This window comes from Marmota marmota, unplaced genomic scaffold (genome assembly GCF_001458135.2).
Source record: "Marmota marmota marmota unplaced genomic scaffold, marMar, whole genome shotgun sequence".
In the NCBI taxonomy this organism is placed as follows: domain Eukaryota; kingdom Metazoa; phylum Chordata; class Mammalia; order Rodentia; family Sciuridae; genus Marmota; species Marmota marmota.
The window spans coordinates 7,791,529-7,813,203 of record NW_026000082.1 but is presented as its reverse complement, the minus strand read 5'-3'; the positions used below and the strand labels follow the sequence as shown (position 1 = coordinate 7,813,203).

The window sequence follows — 21,675 nt, the reverse complement described above, 5'->3', positions numbered from 1 at the left end:
TTTATTTTGTTTTTTTAATCAAGAGGGCTTTTCCTCAAGATAACTATAATTTTTGAAAAATATTCCATAATTTTAAATGATCAGAAAGGTTTTAAAAATATAAAACAGAAGTACATACATGATTTTTGCTGTTTTCTGCAGACTGCACCACATGAAAAAAAAAATAAGGAAGCTTGAGAAGAAATTTCTAAAAATGCATTTATATGTTTAACAGTTTAAATTGATTTTACCTGTTCGTTTGTTTTTTATTATCTTCCTTTTTATCAAGCCAGAATTTTCCTGGAAGTGATTTTTTAGATAAATAATACCTGTATGATTATTAAGGATACTTTTAAAATAAGATTAATCTCATAAAACTTTTGTGTGACATATAAAATTGGCATTTATAGACTCATGAAAGTCATACTTTGTTTGACTTGGAAAACTTGAAATTCGCAAAACCAATTCTGAAAGCCTCTTCTAGGTCCACAAAAATTATGGTAAAAATATCATACCTCAGTGTTGTTACAGGTATAAATTATATGTAATATCACACAATGCCTGCACAAAATGTGCTACATAAATGCTAATTTCTCTTCTCTATTAGAAGTGAGAAGAAATAGCCTTACTGTTTAAAACTTTTTTTCTAAAATATACGGGGAGTATAATAGATGAATTAGATTGGTTGTCTACAGTAATTTGAGAATATTGTTTCCATATTTCTAAAGATAACAGAGAATAGTTCAGCATTCCCCTCTACCCTAATGAAAAGAACACTGAGATCAAATCTACAAAGGATCTCCTTCTCTCAAGTTCTTGAAACTAGCCTATTGCAATACTGTCATTAATCCAAACTACTATTTACTTAACAAATATTTATTGACTATACACTGCACCAGGTATTATGTTAGGTACTATGAGTTGAGGACAAAAAATATAAGCAGACATTACCCTGTCTTCTAAATGCTTGCATATAATTCTCCTCTCATTATTATAATTTCTGTTACCATTTCTTAAGTAACTACTTCAGTGTTCATTAACCTAGAATTCTACCGTTTAATATAGTGGCTACTAGCCATATGCGACTCTTGAGCACTTAAACTCCATAACTGGCACGAACTGAAATGTTTTCTAAGGATAGAAAACACAGGGTTCCAAAGATTGAGTATGAAACAAAGAATGTAAAACATTTCATTAATAATGTTTACAAAAAATATTTTAAATGATGTATTATTAGAATTATATATATAAATGATATATTATCAAAATAATTTTATCTGTTTTAAATAACTAGGAAATATTAAATTATATGTGCCTCTCATTGAATATCAATTATTTAGGCTATAACTGCAATGTTTGGGAAATGTTAGAAAATAAGAAAGTCTATAAGAAGCTAATCTTTGATAATTAAAATCAACACAGCAATAATTGGGATGAATTAAAAATAAACCATAATTTATTAGACTATTAATAATCTTTATAAGTCATATAAGAAATCATTTTGTTCAACCTTTCCATTTAACATATAAGAAAACTGAGTCTCAAAGAAGTTAAATAACGAATATCACACACAAAGGAAAAAATGAGGACAATAAATCAAAGGCATTTCTGTGTATCAGTGACAAATCCTCTGAAAGGGAAATGAGGAAAACTACCCCATTTACAATAGCCTCAAAAAAAAAAAAAAAAAAGAAAAAAGTACACACACACACACACACACACATCGTGGAATCAAACTTAATGAAAGAACTCTACAATGAAAACTACAGAATGCTAAAGAAAGAAATTAAAGAAGACCTTATAAGATGGAAAGATTTTTCTCTTGCTCTTGGATAGGAAAAATTAATACTGTCAAACTGACCATACTACCAAAAGCACTATACATACTTAATGCAATTAAATCAAAATCCCAATGTCATTCTTCATAGAAACAGAAAAAATAGTCATGAAGTTCATCTGGAAAAATAAGAGACCCAGAAAAGCTAAAGCAATCCTTAACAAGAAGAATGAAGCAGGTGGCATCATTATACCAGACCTTAACCTATACTACAGAGGAACATAACAAAAACAGCATGGTATTAGCACCAAAACAGACTTGTAGACCAATGGTACAGAATAGAGGACACAGAGACTAACCCATATAATTACCGTTATCTTATATCAGACAAAGGTGCAAAAATGTTCATTGGAGAAAAGGTAGCCTCTTCAACAAATGGTGCTGGGAAAACTGGAAATCCATATGCAACAAAATGAAATTAAACCCCTATCTCTCACCATGCACAAAACTCAACTTAAAGTGAATCAAAGACCTAGGAATTAAACCAGAGACACTGCATCTATTAGAAGAAAAGGTAGGCCCAAATCTCCATCATGATGGATTAGGCTCAGACTTCCTTAATAAGACTCCAATAGCATAAGAATTAAAACCAAGAATCCATAAATGGGATGGATTCAAATTAAAAGGTTCTTCTCAGCAAAGAAACAATCAGTGAGGCAAACAGAGTGCCTACATTTGGGAACAAATCTTTACCACATGCACATCAGATAGAGCACTAATCTCTAGGATATATAAAAAAATCAAAAATCTCAACACCAAAAAAAAAAAAAAAACCCAATCAATTAATGGGCTAAGGAACTGAACAGACACTTCTCAGAAGATATAAAATTAATCAACAAATATATAAAAAAAATGTTCAACATCTCTAGCAATTAGAGAAATGCAAAACAAAACTACTCTAAGATTTCATCTCACTCCAGTCAGAATGGCAGCTATTAAAAATACAAACAACCGTTAAGTGTTGGTGAGGATGTGGGGAAAAAGGCACACTCATACATTGCTGGTGGGACTGCAAATTGGTGCAGCCAATATGGACAACAGTATGGAGAAACCTTGGAAAACTGGGAATGGAACTACCATTTGACCCAGCTATCTCACTCTTCAGTCTATACCCAAAGGACTTAAAAACAGCATACTGTAGGGACACAGCCACATCAATGATTACTGCAGCACAATTCACAATAGCTAAACTGTGGGACCAATCTAGATGCTCTTCAGTAAATGAATGGATAAAGAAAATGTGACGTATATACAATGAAATATTATTCATCATTTTATTCTCTTTTAATAGAGAATAAAATCATGGCATTTATAGTAAATGGATAGAGTTGGAGAATATAATGCTAAGTGAAGTTAACCTATCCAAAAAAATCAAAAGCCGAATGTTTTCTCTGATTTAAGGATGCTGATTCATAATGTGGTTGGGAGGTGGGCATGGGAGGATTAGGACAAAGCGGAGGGAAGAGAAGGGAGGAGGTAGGGGATAGGAAAGAAGGTGGAATGAGGTGGACATCATTACCCTAAGTACATGTATGAAGACTCTACTTTGCATACAAGCAGAGATATGAAAAATTGTGCTCTTTATGTGTAATATGAATTGTAATGCATTCTGCTGTCATATATAACAAATTAAAATTTTTTAAAAATGAGGACAAGAGACTAGTGGCTGAGGCTGAAACTTAGATAAGTAGCCACAATTTTGGGGATAAAATATTCATTCTACAGTATTTGCTTTATGTTTTGTACTTAAGATTCTTCCCACAAAACACCTGTAAATTATAGAGTAAAAAGTGAAAAGAACTTTTACATATTATAATTTTGAATCCTTAGAAAAATGAACCTCTTTTAAGTTTTAACTCTGAAAATGGAAATTGGCTTTAAGGTTCTAACTGACTTAAATATTCTATAGTTTCAATTCAGTACTCACATATCACGAAGTGTTGGCTGACAACAAAATTCTAAAAAATATTAAGTTGGATCTCAGACTAAGCAATAAAACAGAACTTGAAGAATAAAATAAATGCTTTCTCATAGATAGAAAATATTGTATTACATGATAGCAGTCTGTAACCAAGTAATACCCATCTAGGAACTAAAGTAGCCTCTCTCATCATTTTTACATTGATTTTTTAAAACTGAAACCATAAATGCCCCTATAATCACTAAAGGATACTCTTCTTCCAACAACATTTTCTCAATGACAGCTCTGTTCTCTTCACTGATGGTGCTATCAAGAGTCCAAGGCTATTAAAAAAAAAAAAAAAAGGAGTAAGAACACATATTTTTATTATGTTTTGGAAATATTTTTCATGTTTTAGTAAGCAAAAATATATAATATTATAATTACAAATAATAACAGCTACTATGTATTGAGTGCAGACATCTTTGATTCTCACAAAAACTATGAGATAAAACTTCATGCTCACTGATAGCACTGCAGCATTTTAGGTGGAAGAAAGAGTCCTTAAACCAGCATTGTCAAATTCCAAGGCTCATGTTCCTCCCCACAATGAGATAATAATGGCTATTATATATGAGGAGTTATTAGGCATCAGATATCTTACTAGACACTAAACAAATTTCCAAAACTTACAATTCTTTTTTTCCCTCAGCCACAATCTCTCTGTGGATGATCATGCATATTTTCAACTCCAAAGTTATAAATTATCAGCTCATATATGTTCTCCAAGCTTACATCCAACTGTTCACTCAAGATTTCATCTTGGATATAATTGGCTTTTCAAATTTAACATATTCAAAATGAAACTTACCATTACATATCTCCAACTGCTTCTTCTGTTGCTTTTCCAACATCGTAAAAGGCATTACTAGTCACTAAGTTCCTCCATCTAAAAACCCAGTAATTATTGTGGATTCTTTCTTTTCCCCAGTCTCCACATTCAATCTGCCAACCAGCTCTACCTCCAAAATATAATTCAAATCTGTTAATGTCTCTCTCTTTTGCTACCACTAGGGACAAGCCACCATCATAAATCTTACTTAGATTACTTCAAATGTTTCCTAACTGGTCCCTTTGATTCCACTCTTGCTTCCCCTCCAATCTAATCTTTACCCTAGCATCCCAAATTAATTGTATCAAAATGAACTTACACATTTGAATAGAATCTATACCCTAAATTAACTGTATCAAAATGAACTTACCCATCTGTATAAAATCTATGTAAAGTGTTTCAATGAGATGATTCAGTTCTCTTAAAATAAAATGTAAGCCCTTTAACATAATTTAACTCACAAGCCCTAAATGACAAGAGTTCTTACCTGCTTTCACATCTCTCTTTCCCACTATATTCTAGACATGGTATAGGGCTCCTTCCTTCAACCAGAGCTTTTGCAATTGTTATTCCTTTTACCTAGAATTCAATTCTTTTCTCAATTCTTCACATATCTCCCCATTCTTCCTATTAATTTTTAGCTTAAAATATCACCTCCCCAGTTTCCCTCATTGACAATTTATCTCAAGGAGGCTCCCCACCCTGGTATTCTCATCAGCACTTTATTTCCTTCATAATCTACAAATGGTTTGCCTACTTATCACCTCTCTCTCCTACTGAATGAATACAAACTCTTTGAAAGTAGGACCATATCTGTCTTGATTATAGCTGTATTCCCCAACTTGGACTAGTGTCTGGCATATAGTAGATATTCAATAAATAACTGATAAATAAAGAAATGAAAGTAGGGTTAATCCCCACTGTTTACTTGAAGAAACAAAGGTTCACAAACCTGAGAAGTGGCAGAGTCAAGAATTTGTACCTAAATCCAACTGGCTCCAAAGTTGTTTCTCAATAGGACATTTTTCAAAATTGAAAGAAAAATGAGGTTTCTTCCATTATGAAAGTAAGAAAAAAGTTCTTATGTATTATCTATGTTATTTCTGAAAACTAGCCCTCTGTTAAAAATAAGAAAGAGGCACTCTGGGCAATGATAACAGTTTCATACAATACTTACAATAAGGCCATTCTCATTTCTCCATGATGAGTCCAGATAGTGATCTTGTAAAAGTGATGCTTTATTTTCATCATTTCTGTAATAATTAAGAAAATGGCTATAAGAGATAAATATTGGTTAATGGCTATAGCTCATACTCAGGGACTCTGGTGTAGGTTTCTTCTCCCCTTAAAAAGATTTAATATAGCAAAAATGCCTACTGTACCTCCTTGGCCTATAAGGAAAAAAATACCCAGGCAACAACCACAACATACTCTGTGGCCTTGAAGTACCACTTCAGTTTTGACTCATGTACTCATATGTGTAAAAGAACTCAACTTTGTAATTTAACCTTTTAACTATATCTAAACCATAAAAAACTTCCATCTATAGCATCAACCTCAAAATGAAGAAAAAAAATCAAAACTAGATGGAAAAATTAAAATAGAAATTACTAAATGAAGTTTTAATGACATCCCATACACTTTTCTTTTTTGTAATGGGGATTGTACCAAGGGATACCTCACCATGAGCTACATGCCCAGTCCTTTTTATTTTCTAAGACAGGGTCTCACTAAATTGCTGAGGCTGGCCTCAAACTTGCGATCCTCCTTGCCTCAGAGTCCCAAGTCGATGGGATTACAGTAGTGTACCACCACACCTAGTTCTACTCATATAATTTTTAAAAATTAATTTGGGTTATTTGGAGGACTTCTATGTCCATCGGGGAATCAAACTTTATTAATTTTCTCACTCCTTTCATTGTACTAACAAGTTACAAAGTACACTACATAAGTAAAAAGGCTAGCTCGTTAAGTTCTCAGGACCACAAACTGTGATATAATTAAATTTAATATTTTGCTTTTGTACACTTGAAGTTACAAATTTTCTAGTAATGACTTTTCCCTGGCCAAACTTTTCCCCAGGTTTAAATTCAAGGACCAACTCTGATCTGGAAGAGGCTAAATAAAGGATTCTGTCTCTTGTATCAGCAAAAGGAAATATTTGCTCAAATAACTAGGTCTACCAAGTGTGTGGGAGTTGGGACTATTATCATTTCAAGTTCACTGCACAAATCTCTTCACATAGTACTCTCTAATAGGAAGGATTAGCAATATCTACACTCTGGTGTATGCATATGAACACTGCCCTAATCTCCATACATACCACAAATCAACATGTGTAAGTCTAAAATCACTTTTTCTCCCAAATCTGTTACCCTTCCATTGTTCTTTATCCCAGTTAATTGCACCATCACCTCCCTGGTTATCCAAACCAAAAGTCTGAATCTGCTGTTCTTTCTTCACAATCCTTATTCAGTCTGCTTGACAATTCTATTGTTTCTCCCTTTTCCAAACCTAGTCTTTCCACTGTATTCATACTTAGTTTGAGATCTCATAGTTTCAGACCTTACAGCTTTCCTGCCTAAGTATAAGAGATAAAGCCGACAAGCTATTCATCTTTCATCTTTTCTTCACTTTATTCCAGCTGTCACTATAAAACGTTTACTGTCTATCTTATCCAACAGCAATATTAGTTCTGTATGAGGAGGGACTTGATTTTTACAACAGCTATATACCTAGGCCTGGCATGTACATGGTGCTCAATTCACACTTGATTGAATGAACAAAGTAGGTGGGTCACAAATCACACAGGTCTCTAGTAGGGAATTGAAGATTTATCACAAAATCAATTGGAGACTGAAGGGAATAATATTCACATTTGGTAAGAAAGACCCTATCTTTAGTAAAGAATAAAGGGGGTCAAGGAGACAAAGACCAGTAAAGAATCGATTATAAAAATACCAAAAAAAAAAAAGGTGGCAGCAACTTATATCTCAGGAACAAACAGTGTGACCAGAAGTAAATACATTTGAAAGGATATGTAAACAGAATGAACAGTTCCTTAACAACTAATAGAATGGGAAAGTAGAAAGAGTTAAGAAAAAGGGATGAAGTTTTAGATCTGTGTCTTATATGACCGGATGGGTGGCTGCCGGTGCCACTTAGTAAACTAGGGAACATCAGAGAGGCAGGTCTGGTGGAGAAAGTTTGTAAGTTGAGATTTAAGTACTTGTGGGACATCCAAGTGCTGATAGATTCAGAGAGTTGAGTAAATTACTCTGAAGCTCAGGAGAAAGATTTGGGTTACTGACAGATTTGGGAGATATTAGCATGTATTAGGTTCAACTTGGGGAACTTCCATGGAAGAACATTGGTAAAATTTCATATGGAGCATCTAACAAAAGTTACGTGACTATGAAGAAGCAGAAGACCTATGACAAATCCCTTTTTAATATCATCATTTAAAGAACAAGCAGAAGAAAAGGAAGACAAGAAAAAACAATAAGAACAGAAGGAAAACTAAAACGCCATCTTTTAATTTTGGTACCTAGCACTCAGAAAATGGTTAAAAGCAGTATGCTTTAAATTTATCTTCAAGAGTTCCACAAATGCTATTATCAGCTGTAATTACACATTTCAGGGGGCACCAGTTATACTAAATTCCAGATGACTGTAGCCCCATTTACAAGAACATAATGTCAATAAGGCTCCTTGGAATCACATAAAGCAATGAATCTGACCATCAGGAGCCAATAATCTTTGTAGTTCTGCTTGTATGAGACAGATTGAAGAGCCACCACTACACCTAAGGCTGAAAAAACAGGAAGGAAGAAAACGAGAAAAGGGAGAAAAATTAAACACAATAAGAAAAATTAAGATAAAACCATGAAAGAGGCATAGAGCCAAAATCCTCAGATGATCTTCCAAGGCAAACTCATTTCTTTATAGACTGCAGATTAAGTATCCCTGTCCACTTACTTCATTGACTTGTTATGAAACATAAATTAAATCAAGCATTCAGGGGCTGGGGATGTGGCTCAAGCGATGGCGCGCTCGCCTGGCATGCGTGCGGCCCGGGTTCGATCCTCAGCACCACATACAAACAAAGATGTTGTGTCCGCCGAGAACTAAAAAATAAATATTAAAAATTCTCTCTCTCTCTCTCTCTCCCTCCCTCTCTCACTCTATCTTTAAAAAAAAAAATAAAATAAATCAAGCATTCAAAAATACTTAAAATTTAAAGCCTACACAAATTGTGAACAATTGTTATGAAAGACTTCCTACTTATCTGTATAGCTTCCGACTGCTCTGCGTAAAGATCCATATTCCTCACATTTTTATAGTTCTTTAGAATTCACACTTGAAACTCCCTATCTTAGTGCCTCATGGTCAAGGTGGGTACTTTTCTCCTTCTGAGCCCTGATATCAAGAGGAATCACATGAAATTGCCACTTCACATGTCAAAAATGGCCTATGTAACGTAACTCGATGCAATTAGAACATAGATCTGATTTCTATTTTGTATAGACTTGAAAGGGACAGGGAAACCGAAGATGGTGTGTTGGGTCATTACTGAAAGGAGGCACATTTCTTACTTTGAAAGCAAAGACGCAAAGGAGGTTGTTTCAAACCATATCATCCTGTTCTGCAGGAATAGGTACTAAAGGAAACCATCCCCGAGGATGAGGACTCATTTGATCTTCACAACGACCTTATGAGATATACATCATGACCCCCAACTTACATACAAGCAGTCTGAGGCTCAGACAAGTTAAGCGTCTTGCCCAAGGTCACAAGGCTAGTTACTGGTAGAACCAGCAAAAGCAGAAGGAAAGTCCAGAACTGTCCAGAACTCTAAAATCTGACCCCTTTCCTTTAACTCATGCTGCCTCTTAGGAAGTTTTTCGCAACTACCCCTATGTAGAAAAAGGAACGAAACGACTCGTCCAAGGTCGCACGGATAGCAAGCGATGGAAGATGAGTCCCTGAGCTCAGGTCCGGTCTACTAGGTGCCCTCATTCTAGTTACTGACGGCAGATTCTGAGGCAAAGGGAATGCAAGAAGGCATCCGAATTGTTGGAGCAAGTGCAATAAGCTAAGAGAAAACTGCTCCCTCACAGCATCTCTGTAAAAAAGTTAAAGAGCCATGCGGACACTTGAGTACCTGAGCTCAAGTACCATTCTGCTGGGCTCAGGACAAGCTAGCGGGCGGAACCCGCGCTTCGACTTCCGGGACCAGAGGAGACTCTGGCCCAACACACCATCTTCGGTTTCCCTGTCCCTTGCCGGACCCGCAGCCAAGGATCCACGGTCCTCCCCTCGCATCTATGCCCGCCCCCATCCCGGGGAGACCCCGTCTCTGCGCCTCACCCTGGCGGTGCCGCCGCAGCCGCAGACACCACATCCCCTTCGATATCCACATCTGCCTCTTCCGCAGCCATGATGGCACCTGACCCCGTCAGTCTTCCCGAGAGATACCGCGAGAGGTGGCGCGCAGGGGCGGGGCCGAGGTCGTTGCGTCACGGGGCGGAGTTGAAACCTCGCCCCGAGCTAGGGAGGCGGGACTATGAGAGGAACTGGGTCTCCAAAGGCGGGGGCTTGGTATTAAATGTTTTGACGTGTAAAGAGATCTAGGAAAGTCACCCAGGCAGGACTTCTAGGAGCTTGTGTTCCAGGACAGATTCTTTGACGCCTCACTTCTCTCATGTGTGCAATGGGGATACCAGCAAGTATCTTTCTAGTCAGATGAAAAAGTCAAATCAGACCTACTTTGTGAACTCCTCAGGAGGCAAAGGTGAAGGACACTTTTGGGCTCGTTAAATATCTCTCTGTCGCTCTCTCTCTCTCTGAAAAACTTGACTTGTGTGAAGTGTAGAAAGACTTACATTTCAAAATGCAACAAAAATATATTAATATAACTTATGGTTGTGTTTTTTTATGGCGATCTTTACAATTTAAAAATCACTCTCATGACTGTTAATCCTTATAATAACCCAGTAAGGCAAGCAAGGCCATATCATCAGTTACACTTCACAGATGAAAAACTGAAGCTCAGAAAATTAACATGATTGCCCAAGGACAGCCCAAGGAATTCAGACCTTTTTGACTCTTCCCTAAGTGTTCACTGCATATAAATCAACATTGTTAGAAGCTCTTGAGGATAAACACCATTTCTGCCAAAAATTGATGGCTTTTCAAGAACTTAGACATTGCCCTTACACATTCCTTTACTTACTTCACCAAGGATTCCCATTGACTCATTTGTCTTCATCCCCCACACCCCGCCCAGTTATGAATACTTGAAGGATAAAAACTGTCTGATAGTCCTTAAACTAACAACATTCAGCATGGTATCAGGAGTGTAGTAGTGCTCAATAAATGTTGAAGAAGCGAATGAGTCAGCAAAATGAGCTTATTTCCCACATCATTCTTAATTTGTCTCATCTCATTTTTGTTTATTCTCAGAGCATAAGATGGGCTGAACCATGAATGTAATGGAAAGAAGATGGAGAGAAAGATTTTTAAAGATGAGAACCCAGTGCTCAAAAACTGAACACTGTGAGTGCCCATTCTCAGGCCACCTGAGGGTGCTCTTCTGTTGTCAAGGGTCTTATCCAGTGACCAGCTCCCATGATAACACCATGTCTGCACAGAGTAGGTATTTTAAAGTGTCTGTTGAATTTAATTTAGAGCAGATTTAGGATTTGTTGTACATGGACGAGATAGTAAAAAAAAAATGTAGAATAGAGCTGGGTGCAGTGCTGCATGCCTGTAATCGCAGCAGCTTGGGAAGGATTGCAAGTTCAAATCCAGCCTCAGCAACTTAGCAAGACCCCCGTCTCTAAACAAAATATTCAAAAACCCTGTAAATGATGTTGCTCAGTGGTTCAGTGCCCCTGGGTTGAATCCCTGGTGGGAGAAGGAGGAGGAGGAGGAGGAGGAGGAGGAGGAAAAGGGGAAGGGATGTACCTTTCACTGACATTTACACACCAGGTCTGGATGAGGACCCTGGCAACACTGGAAATTTGTTGTATCAAGTTCGATACAACAAATTAGTTGTATCCTAGAGAATAATACACAATACTGTGTGAACAGTGTCTCCTGCAGGCTTTTGCTAGTCCAGGACCCTACATTGGTAGGCATTGAAATATAGATGGAAGGAAGGAAGGAAGGAAGGAAGTCATCTCAATGCCTCCCTTGACAGAGTCCTTAGTTAGGAAAAAAGTCATCTCAATGCCTCCCTTGACAGAGTCCTTAGTTAGGAAAAACTATCAATTGAAATCCATCCAGTACTGACATGGCTGTTAGACTCATCATACCAGAACATTAAAGCATTCTTCATAACTGTATTGTGTAAATTCAAAAAGTTAATAGAGGCACGGAAAATACAAAAAAAGGATAAAATTCAACTTCTGGGGATGAAAACTACAATGTGTGAGATGAAAAATACACTATCAAGATTGATGACATGTTAGATATTGATGAAGAAAGGATCAGCAAACTTGGATACATAACAAAAAGAGACCAAAAAAAAAAAAAAAAAGGAACACACAGAGAAATAAAAAAAAAATTAAAAATGAACAGAGAATCCATAAGGGAACTTCAAGCATCTCAGTATGTATGCAATAGGAGTCTCTAAAAAGCAGGGGTAAGGGATCATAGAAAATATCTGAAAAAATAATGCCTGAAAAGAATGTCCAAATTAGAAGAAAACTGTAATCTCATAGATCCTAGAAACTGAAGAAACTCCAAGCAGAAAACAATAAATAAAAAATATACTAGGATCCATTATGATCAAATTACTCAAAACCAATGATAAAGAGGAAATTTTGCCAAAGGAAAAAAAAAAGGCATGTTACCTACGTAGGGACAAAGAATGACATCAGATTTCTTGTTGAGAACAGCGAAAGCAAGAAAACCTAAAAGCAACATCCTTAAAGTAGAGAAGGGGGGAGTGTAGCAAATCACCTCACTTAAAATTCTATGCCTAGTAAAAATACTTTTCAGGAGATGAAGGCAACCTAAAGACTTTTATATGATATACAAAATCTGAAAGAACAAGAAACATTAGAGGACATCTAATCAGGCAGAAGGAAATTACGTAAGATGGAAATATGGATCTACACGGAAGAATGGAGATCAGGGATAACAACTACATAGGTACATATGCAAGATTTTTTCTTAGCACTTAAATCTCTTTAAAAAGAATATTAGCCATTTAAAAATAATACCAATATACTGTGAGATTCATAACATATATGCAAATAAAATGTGTGACAACAATGTAAAATCTAGGAAGAAAGACGTGCAAGCACAATATTGTAAGGTTCTTACACCATTCAAGAAGTGGCATAATAGCCCTTGAATATGCATTAGAGATTATAGTATAAACCCTTGCACAATTACTAAAATAACAAGACCATGTTTGAATGTTAAAATTTGAAAAATACATTAATAAATTACTTGCAACTTTTTAAGTAATAAAAGGGGGTAATTATTAACTTGCTAAGGGACACAGATTTAGGAAGTAATGGAGCAGGAATTCAAAGGGACAAAGATATTATTTTTCCTACCCCAGACTGTCTTTCGTATGTGTGTGTGTGTGTACACATAGGTGTATCTTCAGAGTTAAGTAGGAAGACCACCTCATCAGTGTAGAGATGGACAAGTAAATGTAAATGTAAAGAAATGGAAGGACATTTAGGCCTGAATGAATGTGCACAGTGTTAGATGCTGCCAAGCAATGTTGAAGAAAAAGGAAGCTGGAGTGTTATAGGTTGCTGGTTCTAATATGGCGGAAGATTCTAATATTTTTTGTCTCATTGGCCTAATCATGTATGCTCTGATAACTTCTATGGTAGGAGGATGATTTTTTTTTCTTTTTATTGCTTTATTCCTATGGACTACATCAGTATTAGTTTCATAGCAAGCATTCAATAAATATTTGTTGAATAAATGATCAAAAAAAAAGACCAACCAAAATGAACACACAGAGGAATTTTTTAAAAATTAAAAATGCATAGAGAATCACTGAGTTGTAAGGCAAATTCAAGTTCCCCCAATATATATGCATTTGGAGTCTCTGAAAAGCGGGGGTGGGGGGGTTTGCCCCTGTATGAAGCCATTACATTGGAAACATAGCTGAGTCTCCTTGTTGTAACTCCAGATTCAGAAAGCAATAAACCTACATATATTATGACTTATCTTTTCACAAAGCAAGAGAATGGACAGATCATACTGATGGGAGCTTTACAGACAGGTGGCAGTTACAATTCTTGATGCAAAGGACAACTTGGCAGGCTGGTAAGCCAATCAGTCTTGTGAGCCTTTCAAGTAGTACGAGTCACCCGGGTCTGGCCTCTTTGCTCTTGGAGAGGACAAACCAGTCTGCAGGCTCTTCAAGCATGTGTGCTCCACACATCCCTCCACTATCTGACCTTGTCACGTCACTTTTACTATTTTTTTCTTGTTTATTTACAAAAAAGCAGAGGGCAAAATGGTTAAATTCAAGCTAGTTGTCTTTGCAATTAACAATTTACTTCCTTTAAACAATGTTAAAATTAAAGTCTTACGGGGGATCATATATTTAGATTTTTATTTTGGAAATTAACTTTTATTTTTACTCTTAATCCTCTTAAAATGTCATTATGTATTTAAAATGCATAATGCTTATATAGAAAAGAACATTTTTATTCATTCTGATTCTCTATTTTCCTGCAAACTGAATGAATATTGGGGTAATTTTAGACTGTAGGGGGAGAAAGATGAATTATGGATAGAGAGGATGTGCCAAGCCAATATGAACACCTGCCTATCCCAAATATCATGTAAGGCAGGATCTTCTTTGACCCTCCTAGGATTCTTGCCAAGAAAGTATTATCATCCCCAGGTCAGGTAACTTAAGATTCAGAGAGTGATGACTACATAGCTAGTGAGTATCAGAGCTGGAATTCCAGCCCAGGTCTTTCTGATTCTGTACTGACTCAAGTATACTTTCTTTTTTTTTTTTTAAGTTATAGGACACAATACCTTTATTTTATTTATTCATGTGTGCTTAGGATCGAATCCAGTGCCCCACACATGCAAGGCAAGCACGCTACCACTGAGCCACAATCCCAGCCCTCAAATATACTTCCATATTAGTTACAGTTTGGATTTGAAATGTCCCCTAATGGCTCACATATTGAACGTATGTTCCCCAATGCAGCAATGATCAGAAATGGGGCCTTTTGCAGGTGATTGGATCATGAGGGCTTTAATCTTTTCAATGGAATAATTCACTAATAGATTCATAGCTAATAGACTACTGGAAGATGGTGGAAACTGTAGGAGGTGAATATAGGCGAAGGGGGTGGGTTCCTGAGAATGTGCTCTGGAAGCTTGTGTCTCATCCCCAGTACCTTCCTCTCTTTCTCAACTTCCTGGCTACCATGAGTTGAACAGCTTTGTTCCTCCATTCCCTTCTGTCATAATGTCCTGCTTCACCACAGGCTCAGAAACAATGGAGCCAGCTGACCTTGGACAGAAATCTCTGAAATCATAAGCCAAAATAAATTTTCTTCCTCTAAGTTGTTTTTCTTATGTCACAGTGATGGAAGGCTGACCAATACAGTATTATAATAGAAATAATGGGGTATTTTGCTATACAATGTAAGCTGTGTTTTTTTTTTTCATGTTTAAGAATAAATCAGAAGTAGAAGATTTTCTTGTTTCTTTGAGGTATTTAAGTCTAGAGATAAGTAGAAAGTATATTTGAAGGGTTAGAACCTTGTTGTGGGTTTATAAATTGTTTTATCTAACCATCAATACCATCTATACACTTTGTTGATCCTAAAACAAAGTTAGAAGGAGGTACCATACCTCCTTCTAAATCCTTGTGGATGTTGTTACAGGAACATTCAGCCACTTTGCAGAAACATAACCTGACAGCACTGTATATCTCTCACTTTATTTTATATTTCAACTACATGGCTTTTGAATGCATTGAGGAGACAGCTTATTTAGTTCTTGTTTTTCCACATTTCATTGCATTTTTATTGAACAAGCAAAGTATAATTGTAATATTAATCCATAAAAATCTGGCATGTTATCCTTCTTGTTAATTAGCTCAGATTTGTAAATGCTTTAAAAGCAGGAAGTGTCATGCAGCTGCTCCTGATATTATTATTACTTTACTAGCTGAACCGTCAGCTAAATGATTGCCAGGGATTCAAAAGAGTTCCCATTTTAAAAATACAATAGCTAGTGAGAGGGAAGGATTCTGCACTTTGTATTTGGGGTAAAAATGGGAGTTCATAACCCACTTGAATCAAATGTATGAAGGATGATATGTCATGAGCTTTGTAATGTTTTGAACAACCAATAAAAAAAAAGAAAACCACTTTATCTATATAGAGGTGAGATAATAGATGAATGCAGACATAGACTTATGGGCTACACTTGGCAGGCATGGGATATGGCTTGAATTGTTCCAGGAAATCAAGCTGCATTTTATTTTCTTTTTCCTCTCCCATTCCCTGAAATCACATAAGGTAGCTACTGAAAAAGCTGTTCTCAATATGTTGTAAAGAAAGTCTGCCAATGCACTTCTTACATTTTAATTACAGTAATGCTACATCCATCTGACATTTTTTGGAAGGAAAAAATAAGGTGCCAGCATTAATGAGTTCCTACTGTGTGCCAGGCATTTTGCATACATTATTTATTTACAGCCAGACAACAGATCTTTGAGGTAGGAAGTGCTGTTTCTGTTTGCAGATGTGGCAACTGAGGCTCAGAATAGCTAAGTAACTTACCAAAGAAATGTAGCTTATCATCTTTTTATTACATCATTCTGTTTCAAATTAGGTATAGATATCATCATTCAGACTTAAATCTTTTCTTATCAGCAAACCCTAGTGGAGGGATTTTACTTACTTTCTGGTAGATCCAGGTGGATGGGCGTGGCCAGGCCTGGGTCCCATGCCAACCTTGAAGCCAGGAGGACTTTGTGTCATCAGGATCATATGGAATAAAGAGGAATGGGGGCTCTCCAAGAAAAATATGATTTATTTTTCAGAGAGCAGAAAAAGAATTTGGGGCTGACTGAATAACAGGTGCCCATTATGCTGTAATTTCCCTCTGTTGCCCCAAAACTTTGGGTCTGTTAACCACCACAGATCCATTCTAGTATTACTCAACCTCTATAGACTCCTGTTTCTTCATTTGTAGGGTTAAATGTTGGTGGCTAAAAGACCTATATACTTATTGATTGCTATGGATACAAAAGGCTAGGAGAATGTTGGAGTCTACATGGGTTTGTATATGTTTATAAATTAAAGTATGGACCATAATTGAAGTATTACTTCTACCTGAAGTCCATACCTTTCTCCCAATCCCAGCCCATCCACATTCTCAGAGGCTCTGGCTGCCTCCTTACCTCTAAAAGGGCAGTAAATTCTGACTCAGCTCTGACCTACTATTGCCAGGCTGGAACTTTGGTTCAAAGTTGCTAGAGTTTCTGATTTTTCTTTTCAGGGAAGCCAGAAATCAAGATTAATTTGTAAAAGCCAATTCAAGATTGAAAAAAATAAAAAAATAATTAAATCAAATGAACATTTATGTGGGTTGTATGTCTCCCACAGTTGGTGACTTTTGGCCTACTTCCTTCTCTTATATCACATGTAGTGTGGCTAGGATTTTTTAGAATTGCAAAAGAAAACTTCTTTTATAAACACTTAATCACTTGATACTGAGTGGGTCATGGTATAATCACACAATGTTTATTTCTGCTAGGTTTCTTTAGGAAAAAAAAATCCCACCAAGTATAATTGATAATGTTGTTAAAATGAGAACTTGCCCCTTGATCGTGAATGAGCACATCTTTGGGTCAACTTTGTTTTCAATTTTGGTTTTCATTCTGCATTTCTTCCCATCATAAGGTTTCCCTTGAATAGTTAATTAACTCCTTGAGAAATACAGTGGCTGCTATAAAGTTATCCATTAATTTAAAATTTGTGTTTTTACTTCTTTCAGAGGTCCTAAGACTACTGTGCTAGATGCAGTAGTCACTGAGGTGAGCAAGATCTTGTCACCACTGCTAAGAAGTTCATACTCATATAATATATTCATATAGTTCAATAATCATTCCACAACAACAGAACAGATGCCATGTGCAGAGCACTGTGCCTGCCTCCATGGAAGTATGATGGGGCAAGTTTGACTCTGCATGATAGGAAAGTCTAACCTTTTTTTGTGGGTACTGGGGATTGAACCCAGGGGCACTCAACCACTGAGCCACATCCCCAGCCCTATTTTGTAGACAGGGTCTCACTGAGTTACTCAGCATCTCACCATTGCTGAGGCTGGCTTTGAATTTGCAATCCTCCTGCCTCAGCCTTCTAAATTGCTGGGATTACAGACCTGAGCCATGACACCCAGTGGGAAAGTAACCTCTTGGGTACTGCCTCTCATCCTCTCAGTCTACCTCTTACTATAACTATTGCCATAACAACCACTTTGCAGAAGCATAACCTGACAGCACTATGTGTCTTTCACTTTCTGTACTAGGCCATCCTTGACTCATGCACAACCTGGAAAAGCAAGAGTGTTAACATCCCATGAGGCATCTTATGACCTATAGGGAGCAGGAGGTGATGAATAAATCATAATCCTATAGGTAACAATTCTGAAATTCATTCCACTAGATCCTCAAATGGTCTCTGAAGGATGAGGCCCAGTTGCCCACAGAAAAGAGCCCTGCAATAATTCCCTCTTACATCGACATTTTGTCCTTCACTATTTCACACTTTCCAGTCCTCCATCCTAATCCTTGTGTTCATTTCCCAAATAAATTACTATCTTAACTTCTGTCTCAGGCTCTGCTCCCCTAGGGAAGCCCAAGCTAAGAGACTAAACATGAGTTTTCTACAAGGAGATACAGAGGAAAAGCATTTGAGGCAAAGGGGAAAGCATGAGCAAAGTCAGGAGGCATGAACTGCACAGACATGTTTATGGCTTGTCAGTAATCAGCTGTCGCTGAAGCATGGGTAAGTAGAAGGCATGAGGAAGAGGGAATTACTGGAAGGTGTGTTGATTAGGAAAGATCTACCAAATACGCTGACCTGAGAACGTTGAGAAAATGTTCACCGAAAGTTTTGCTTGTTTTTCATCTCAGGCTTCTGTATTGTTCTCCTCTGGGAAATCAGTGGCCTGTGGACTGAACCATGATTTAGACCCTGAAATCAAGACAAAATGAAATATTCTGGTGAAAGATCACATACTGGAGAACAAAACTACTGATAGTGTACATATTATCTTCAGAAGAGTATGATGAGTGCATGATCATCTTATTATGACTGAAAGAGGGGGCTTCTGAAAAACTTCAAGATAAGAAAATGGAAATGAAATTTATGACACCTATTATTATCCATTAAAATGATGAAAGATAGCAGTACATTTTCATCATTATGAACAAAAAAATTTATAAGTGCTTTTGTGTAATCATTCCTTACTTTACTACTTAATTTGCCCATTGGGACTTAAGTTCTTCAACTACAAATACTCTTCTCAGGAAGGGTGATGCTTTTAGGTTTGAGAGGGGAATTGGGAACTTTTAATTTTATTATATTTTATGTAACACCATATTTCATCCTGGTAATGGATATTAAACTACCCTATTATTTATGTGCCACTAAAAAAGAAAAAGCAATGTTGATTGCATTTTCACACAGTGTCAGTTGCAAGATGCATCCTGATTTCAGAGATTTGAGAAAATATGTGACTTAAAGCCGATGCCTACTATTTCATTTTCCCCACCTGAATGGATTCTGTAAGATAGAAATCTAATCTGTTCAACTTTGACTCTTTCTAATACTTGGTACAATTTTGGATATAGGTATGGTTCACAAGTGTTCAAATATTTGTTGAATTACACTGAAAAGGTCCCTATCTTTACCCACTTTGACATAACTCTTAATATCTTACCTCAGATAGGACAATTCATAGGAAAATATTTTATCACCCATCTCAGAACCCTGTGTAGTATAAGGAAATACACCTATTAATAGTCAGCATGAACAAAAATCTCTCATGACCGCCCTCTATGAAACGCACCAGTCACCTGGGTGGAGAAACCAACTTGGTCACCTGGGAGGCCATAGAGGAGAGCCCGTTGTGACTGCATGAGTGGAGCTCAGCTGTGGATGCCCAGCATGGATGACTACACCGTCCTGAGAGTGATCAGGGAGGGCTTCTTTGGCAGAGCTCTTTTGGTTTAGCAGGAAAGCAACAATCAGATGTTTTCCATTTAGAAAAAAAGGCTTCTAAGTCTCCCTCTGATAGACAGAATCCTAGGAAAGAGGCTGTTCTGTTAGCCAAAATGAAACACCCAATATTGTTGCCTTTAAAGAATTATTTGAGGCTGAAGGACATCTGTATGTGATAGAGTATTGTGATGGAGGAGATCTACTGCAAAAGATTAAAAAGCAAAGAGGAAAATTATTTTCTGTAGCTATAATACTTAATTGGTTTACACAAATGTGCTTTGGAGTAAACCACATTCACAAGAAACGTGAGCTACACAGAAATATCAATTAGAGGACATCTTCCTCACCCAAAATGGAAAAGTAAAAATGGAAGATTTTGGATCTGCACGTCTTCTCTCCAATCCCATGGCATTTGCTTATACATATGTGGGAACACCTTATTATGTGCCTCCAGAGATTTTGGAAAACCTACCTTATAATAAAAAGTGACCTCTGGTCCTTGGGATGCATTCTATATAAACTCTGTACCCTTAAGCATTCATTTCAAGCAAACAGTTGGAAAAGTCTTATTCTCAAAATATGTCAAGGGTCCATCCACCCACTGCCATCTCATTATTCCTATGAGTTTTACTACCTTGTCATGCAGATGTTCAAAAGGAATCCTTCACAGTGCCCTTCAGCTACTACTCTGCTCTCCAGAGGGGGTTTAGCTCTCGGCTAGTCCAGAAGTGCTTACTCCCTGAGGTCATCACAGCATATGGAGAATAAATTATTAGATGAAACCAAAATGTGTCAGCATAATACACCAAGAAAAACCAACCCCGGGAGAATCACGATAGCTCTGGGAAACGAAACAAGCATGATGCAAGAGGGAGAAAAAGAAAGTGTAACCATCCCAGTTTAGAAGGTACTAATACAAACCTGCGTGAAAGTGCATTGAGGAGAGTAACCAGAGGAAAAAAGAGTCAGGTAATCTGTCAGTCCTTCCATGAAAGCCAGTTCAACCAAGTCCTCAGAGGCAGCAGTGGGAGAAAAATGTACCCAGTACAACTCCAAGAGCTTTGGAAAATGCACCCATACTCACCTCCAGTTTAACTGCAGAGGATGATGGAGGTGGTTCTATAATATAGTGAAAATAGTACCTGTAAGCAGTGATTCAGAGACCCCTGACACCCTATTGAACATCCTTAACACTGCTGATCTCAGCTCAACATTTCAAACATGCATGATATATAGATGATTTTTGAAAGGCTCCCTGTCTGACGAAACAGAAGTATCCGACAGTGTTGATGGAGGTTCCAATTCTGTCGTTTTGGATCCGGAGAGACTTGACCCTAGGCCGGATGAAGAAGACATGGGCTTTGAGGAAGATGACCACAACCTTGACTAGGTGTCATAATTGAGGAAGAGAGCTGAATGGCAGGGTGTGTGTGATGGATAACACCTGCCCCAGAGAATGTGTTGGAGTCCCATAGGAGAGATGTTTCAAATGAGGAATTCATGTTTGGAAATAGAATGAAGAGGAATGAACTGCTAATACTTAAAATTGCTCCTGACTAGCATCACAGTTTTAAAAAATCTAGAACTCCTCTGAGTGAGCACAAGGGAAAAGGTATAGCAGATGGCTATGAGCTTTGCAGTCTGATAGAACAGAGATTGGATACTAGCTCTACCACTAACTAGATGTGTGATTGATTATAGGAAATTAGCTCTTTGAGCCCCAATTTTCTTAATTATAAAATGAGGATAATGATGCCTACCTCAGACGGACGTTGACCATATACAATTATACTAGCTCATATGTTAACTATTCCTGTTGCTA

The 21,675-nt window shown here is 37.0% G+C and overlaps 1 protein-coding gene and 1 pseudogene across 4 annotated transcripts in view; one reads left to right on the top strand and one right to left on the bottom strand.

Moving 5' to 3' along the window:
* The window catches only part of Mysm1 (Myb like, SWIRM and MPN domains 1), a 41,397-nt gene extending 31,307 nt beyond the window's left edge, over positions 1–10,090 (bottom strand). For 3 of the 4 annotated variants that reach the window (XM_015484929.2, XM_048815300.1, XM_048815302.1), the window contains exons 1-5: positions 9,979–10,090; positions 5,786–5,861; positions 3,990–4,060; positions 231–308; positions 119–142 (exon numbers count right to left, since the gene is read on the bottom strand). In XM_015484929.2, coding sequence (XP_015340415.1) covers positions 119–142; positions 231–308; positions 3,990–4,060; positions 5,786–5,861; positions 9,979–10,049 — 320 coding nt within the window. In that variant the 5' untranslated portion in view covers positions 10,050–10,090. The remainder of the gene's footprint in view (positions 1–118; positions 143–230; positions 309–3,989; positions 4,061–5,785; positions 5,862–9,978) is intronic. The other variant, XM_048815301.1, reaches the window with a different exon arrangement.
* Positions 10,091–19,799: 9,709 nt separating this feature from the next.
* LOC107141438 lies at positions 19,800–21,294 on the top strand (annotated as a pseudogene).
* The last annotated feature ends 381 nt before the right edge of the window (positions 21,295–21,675 follow it).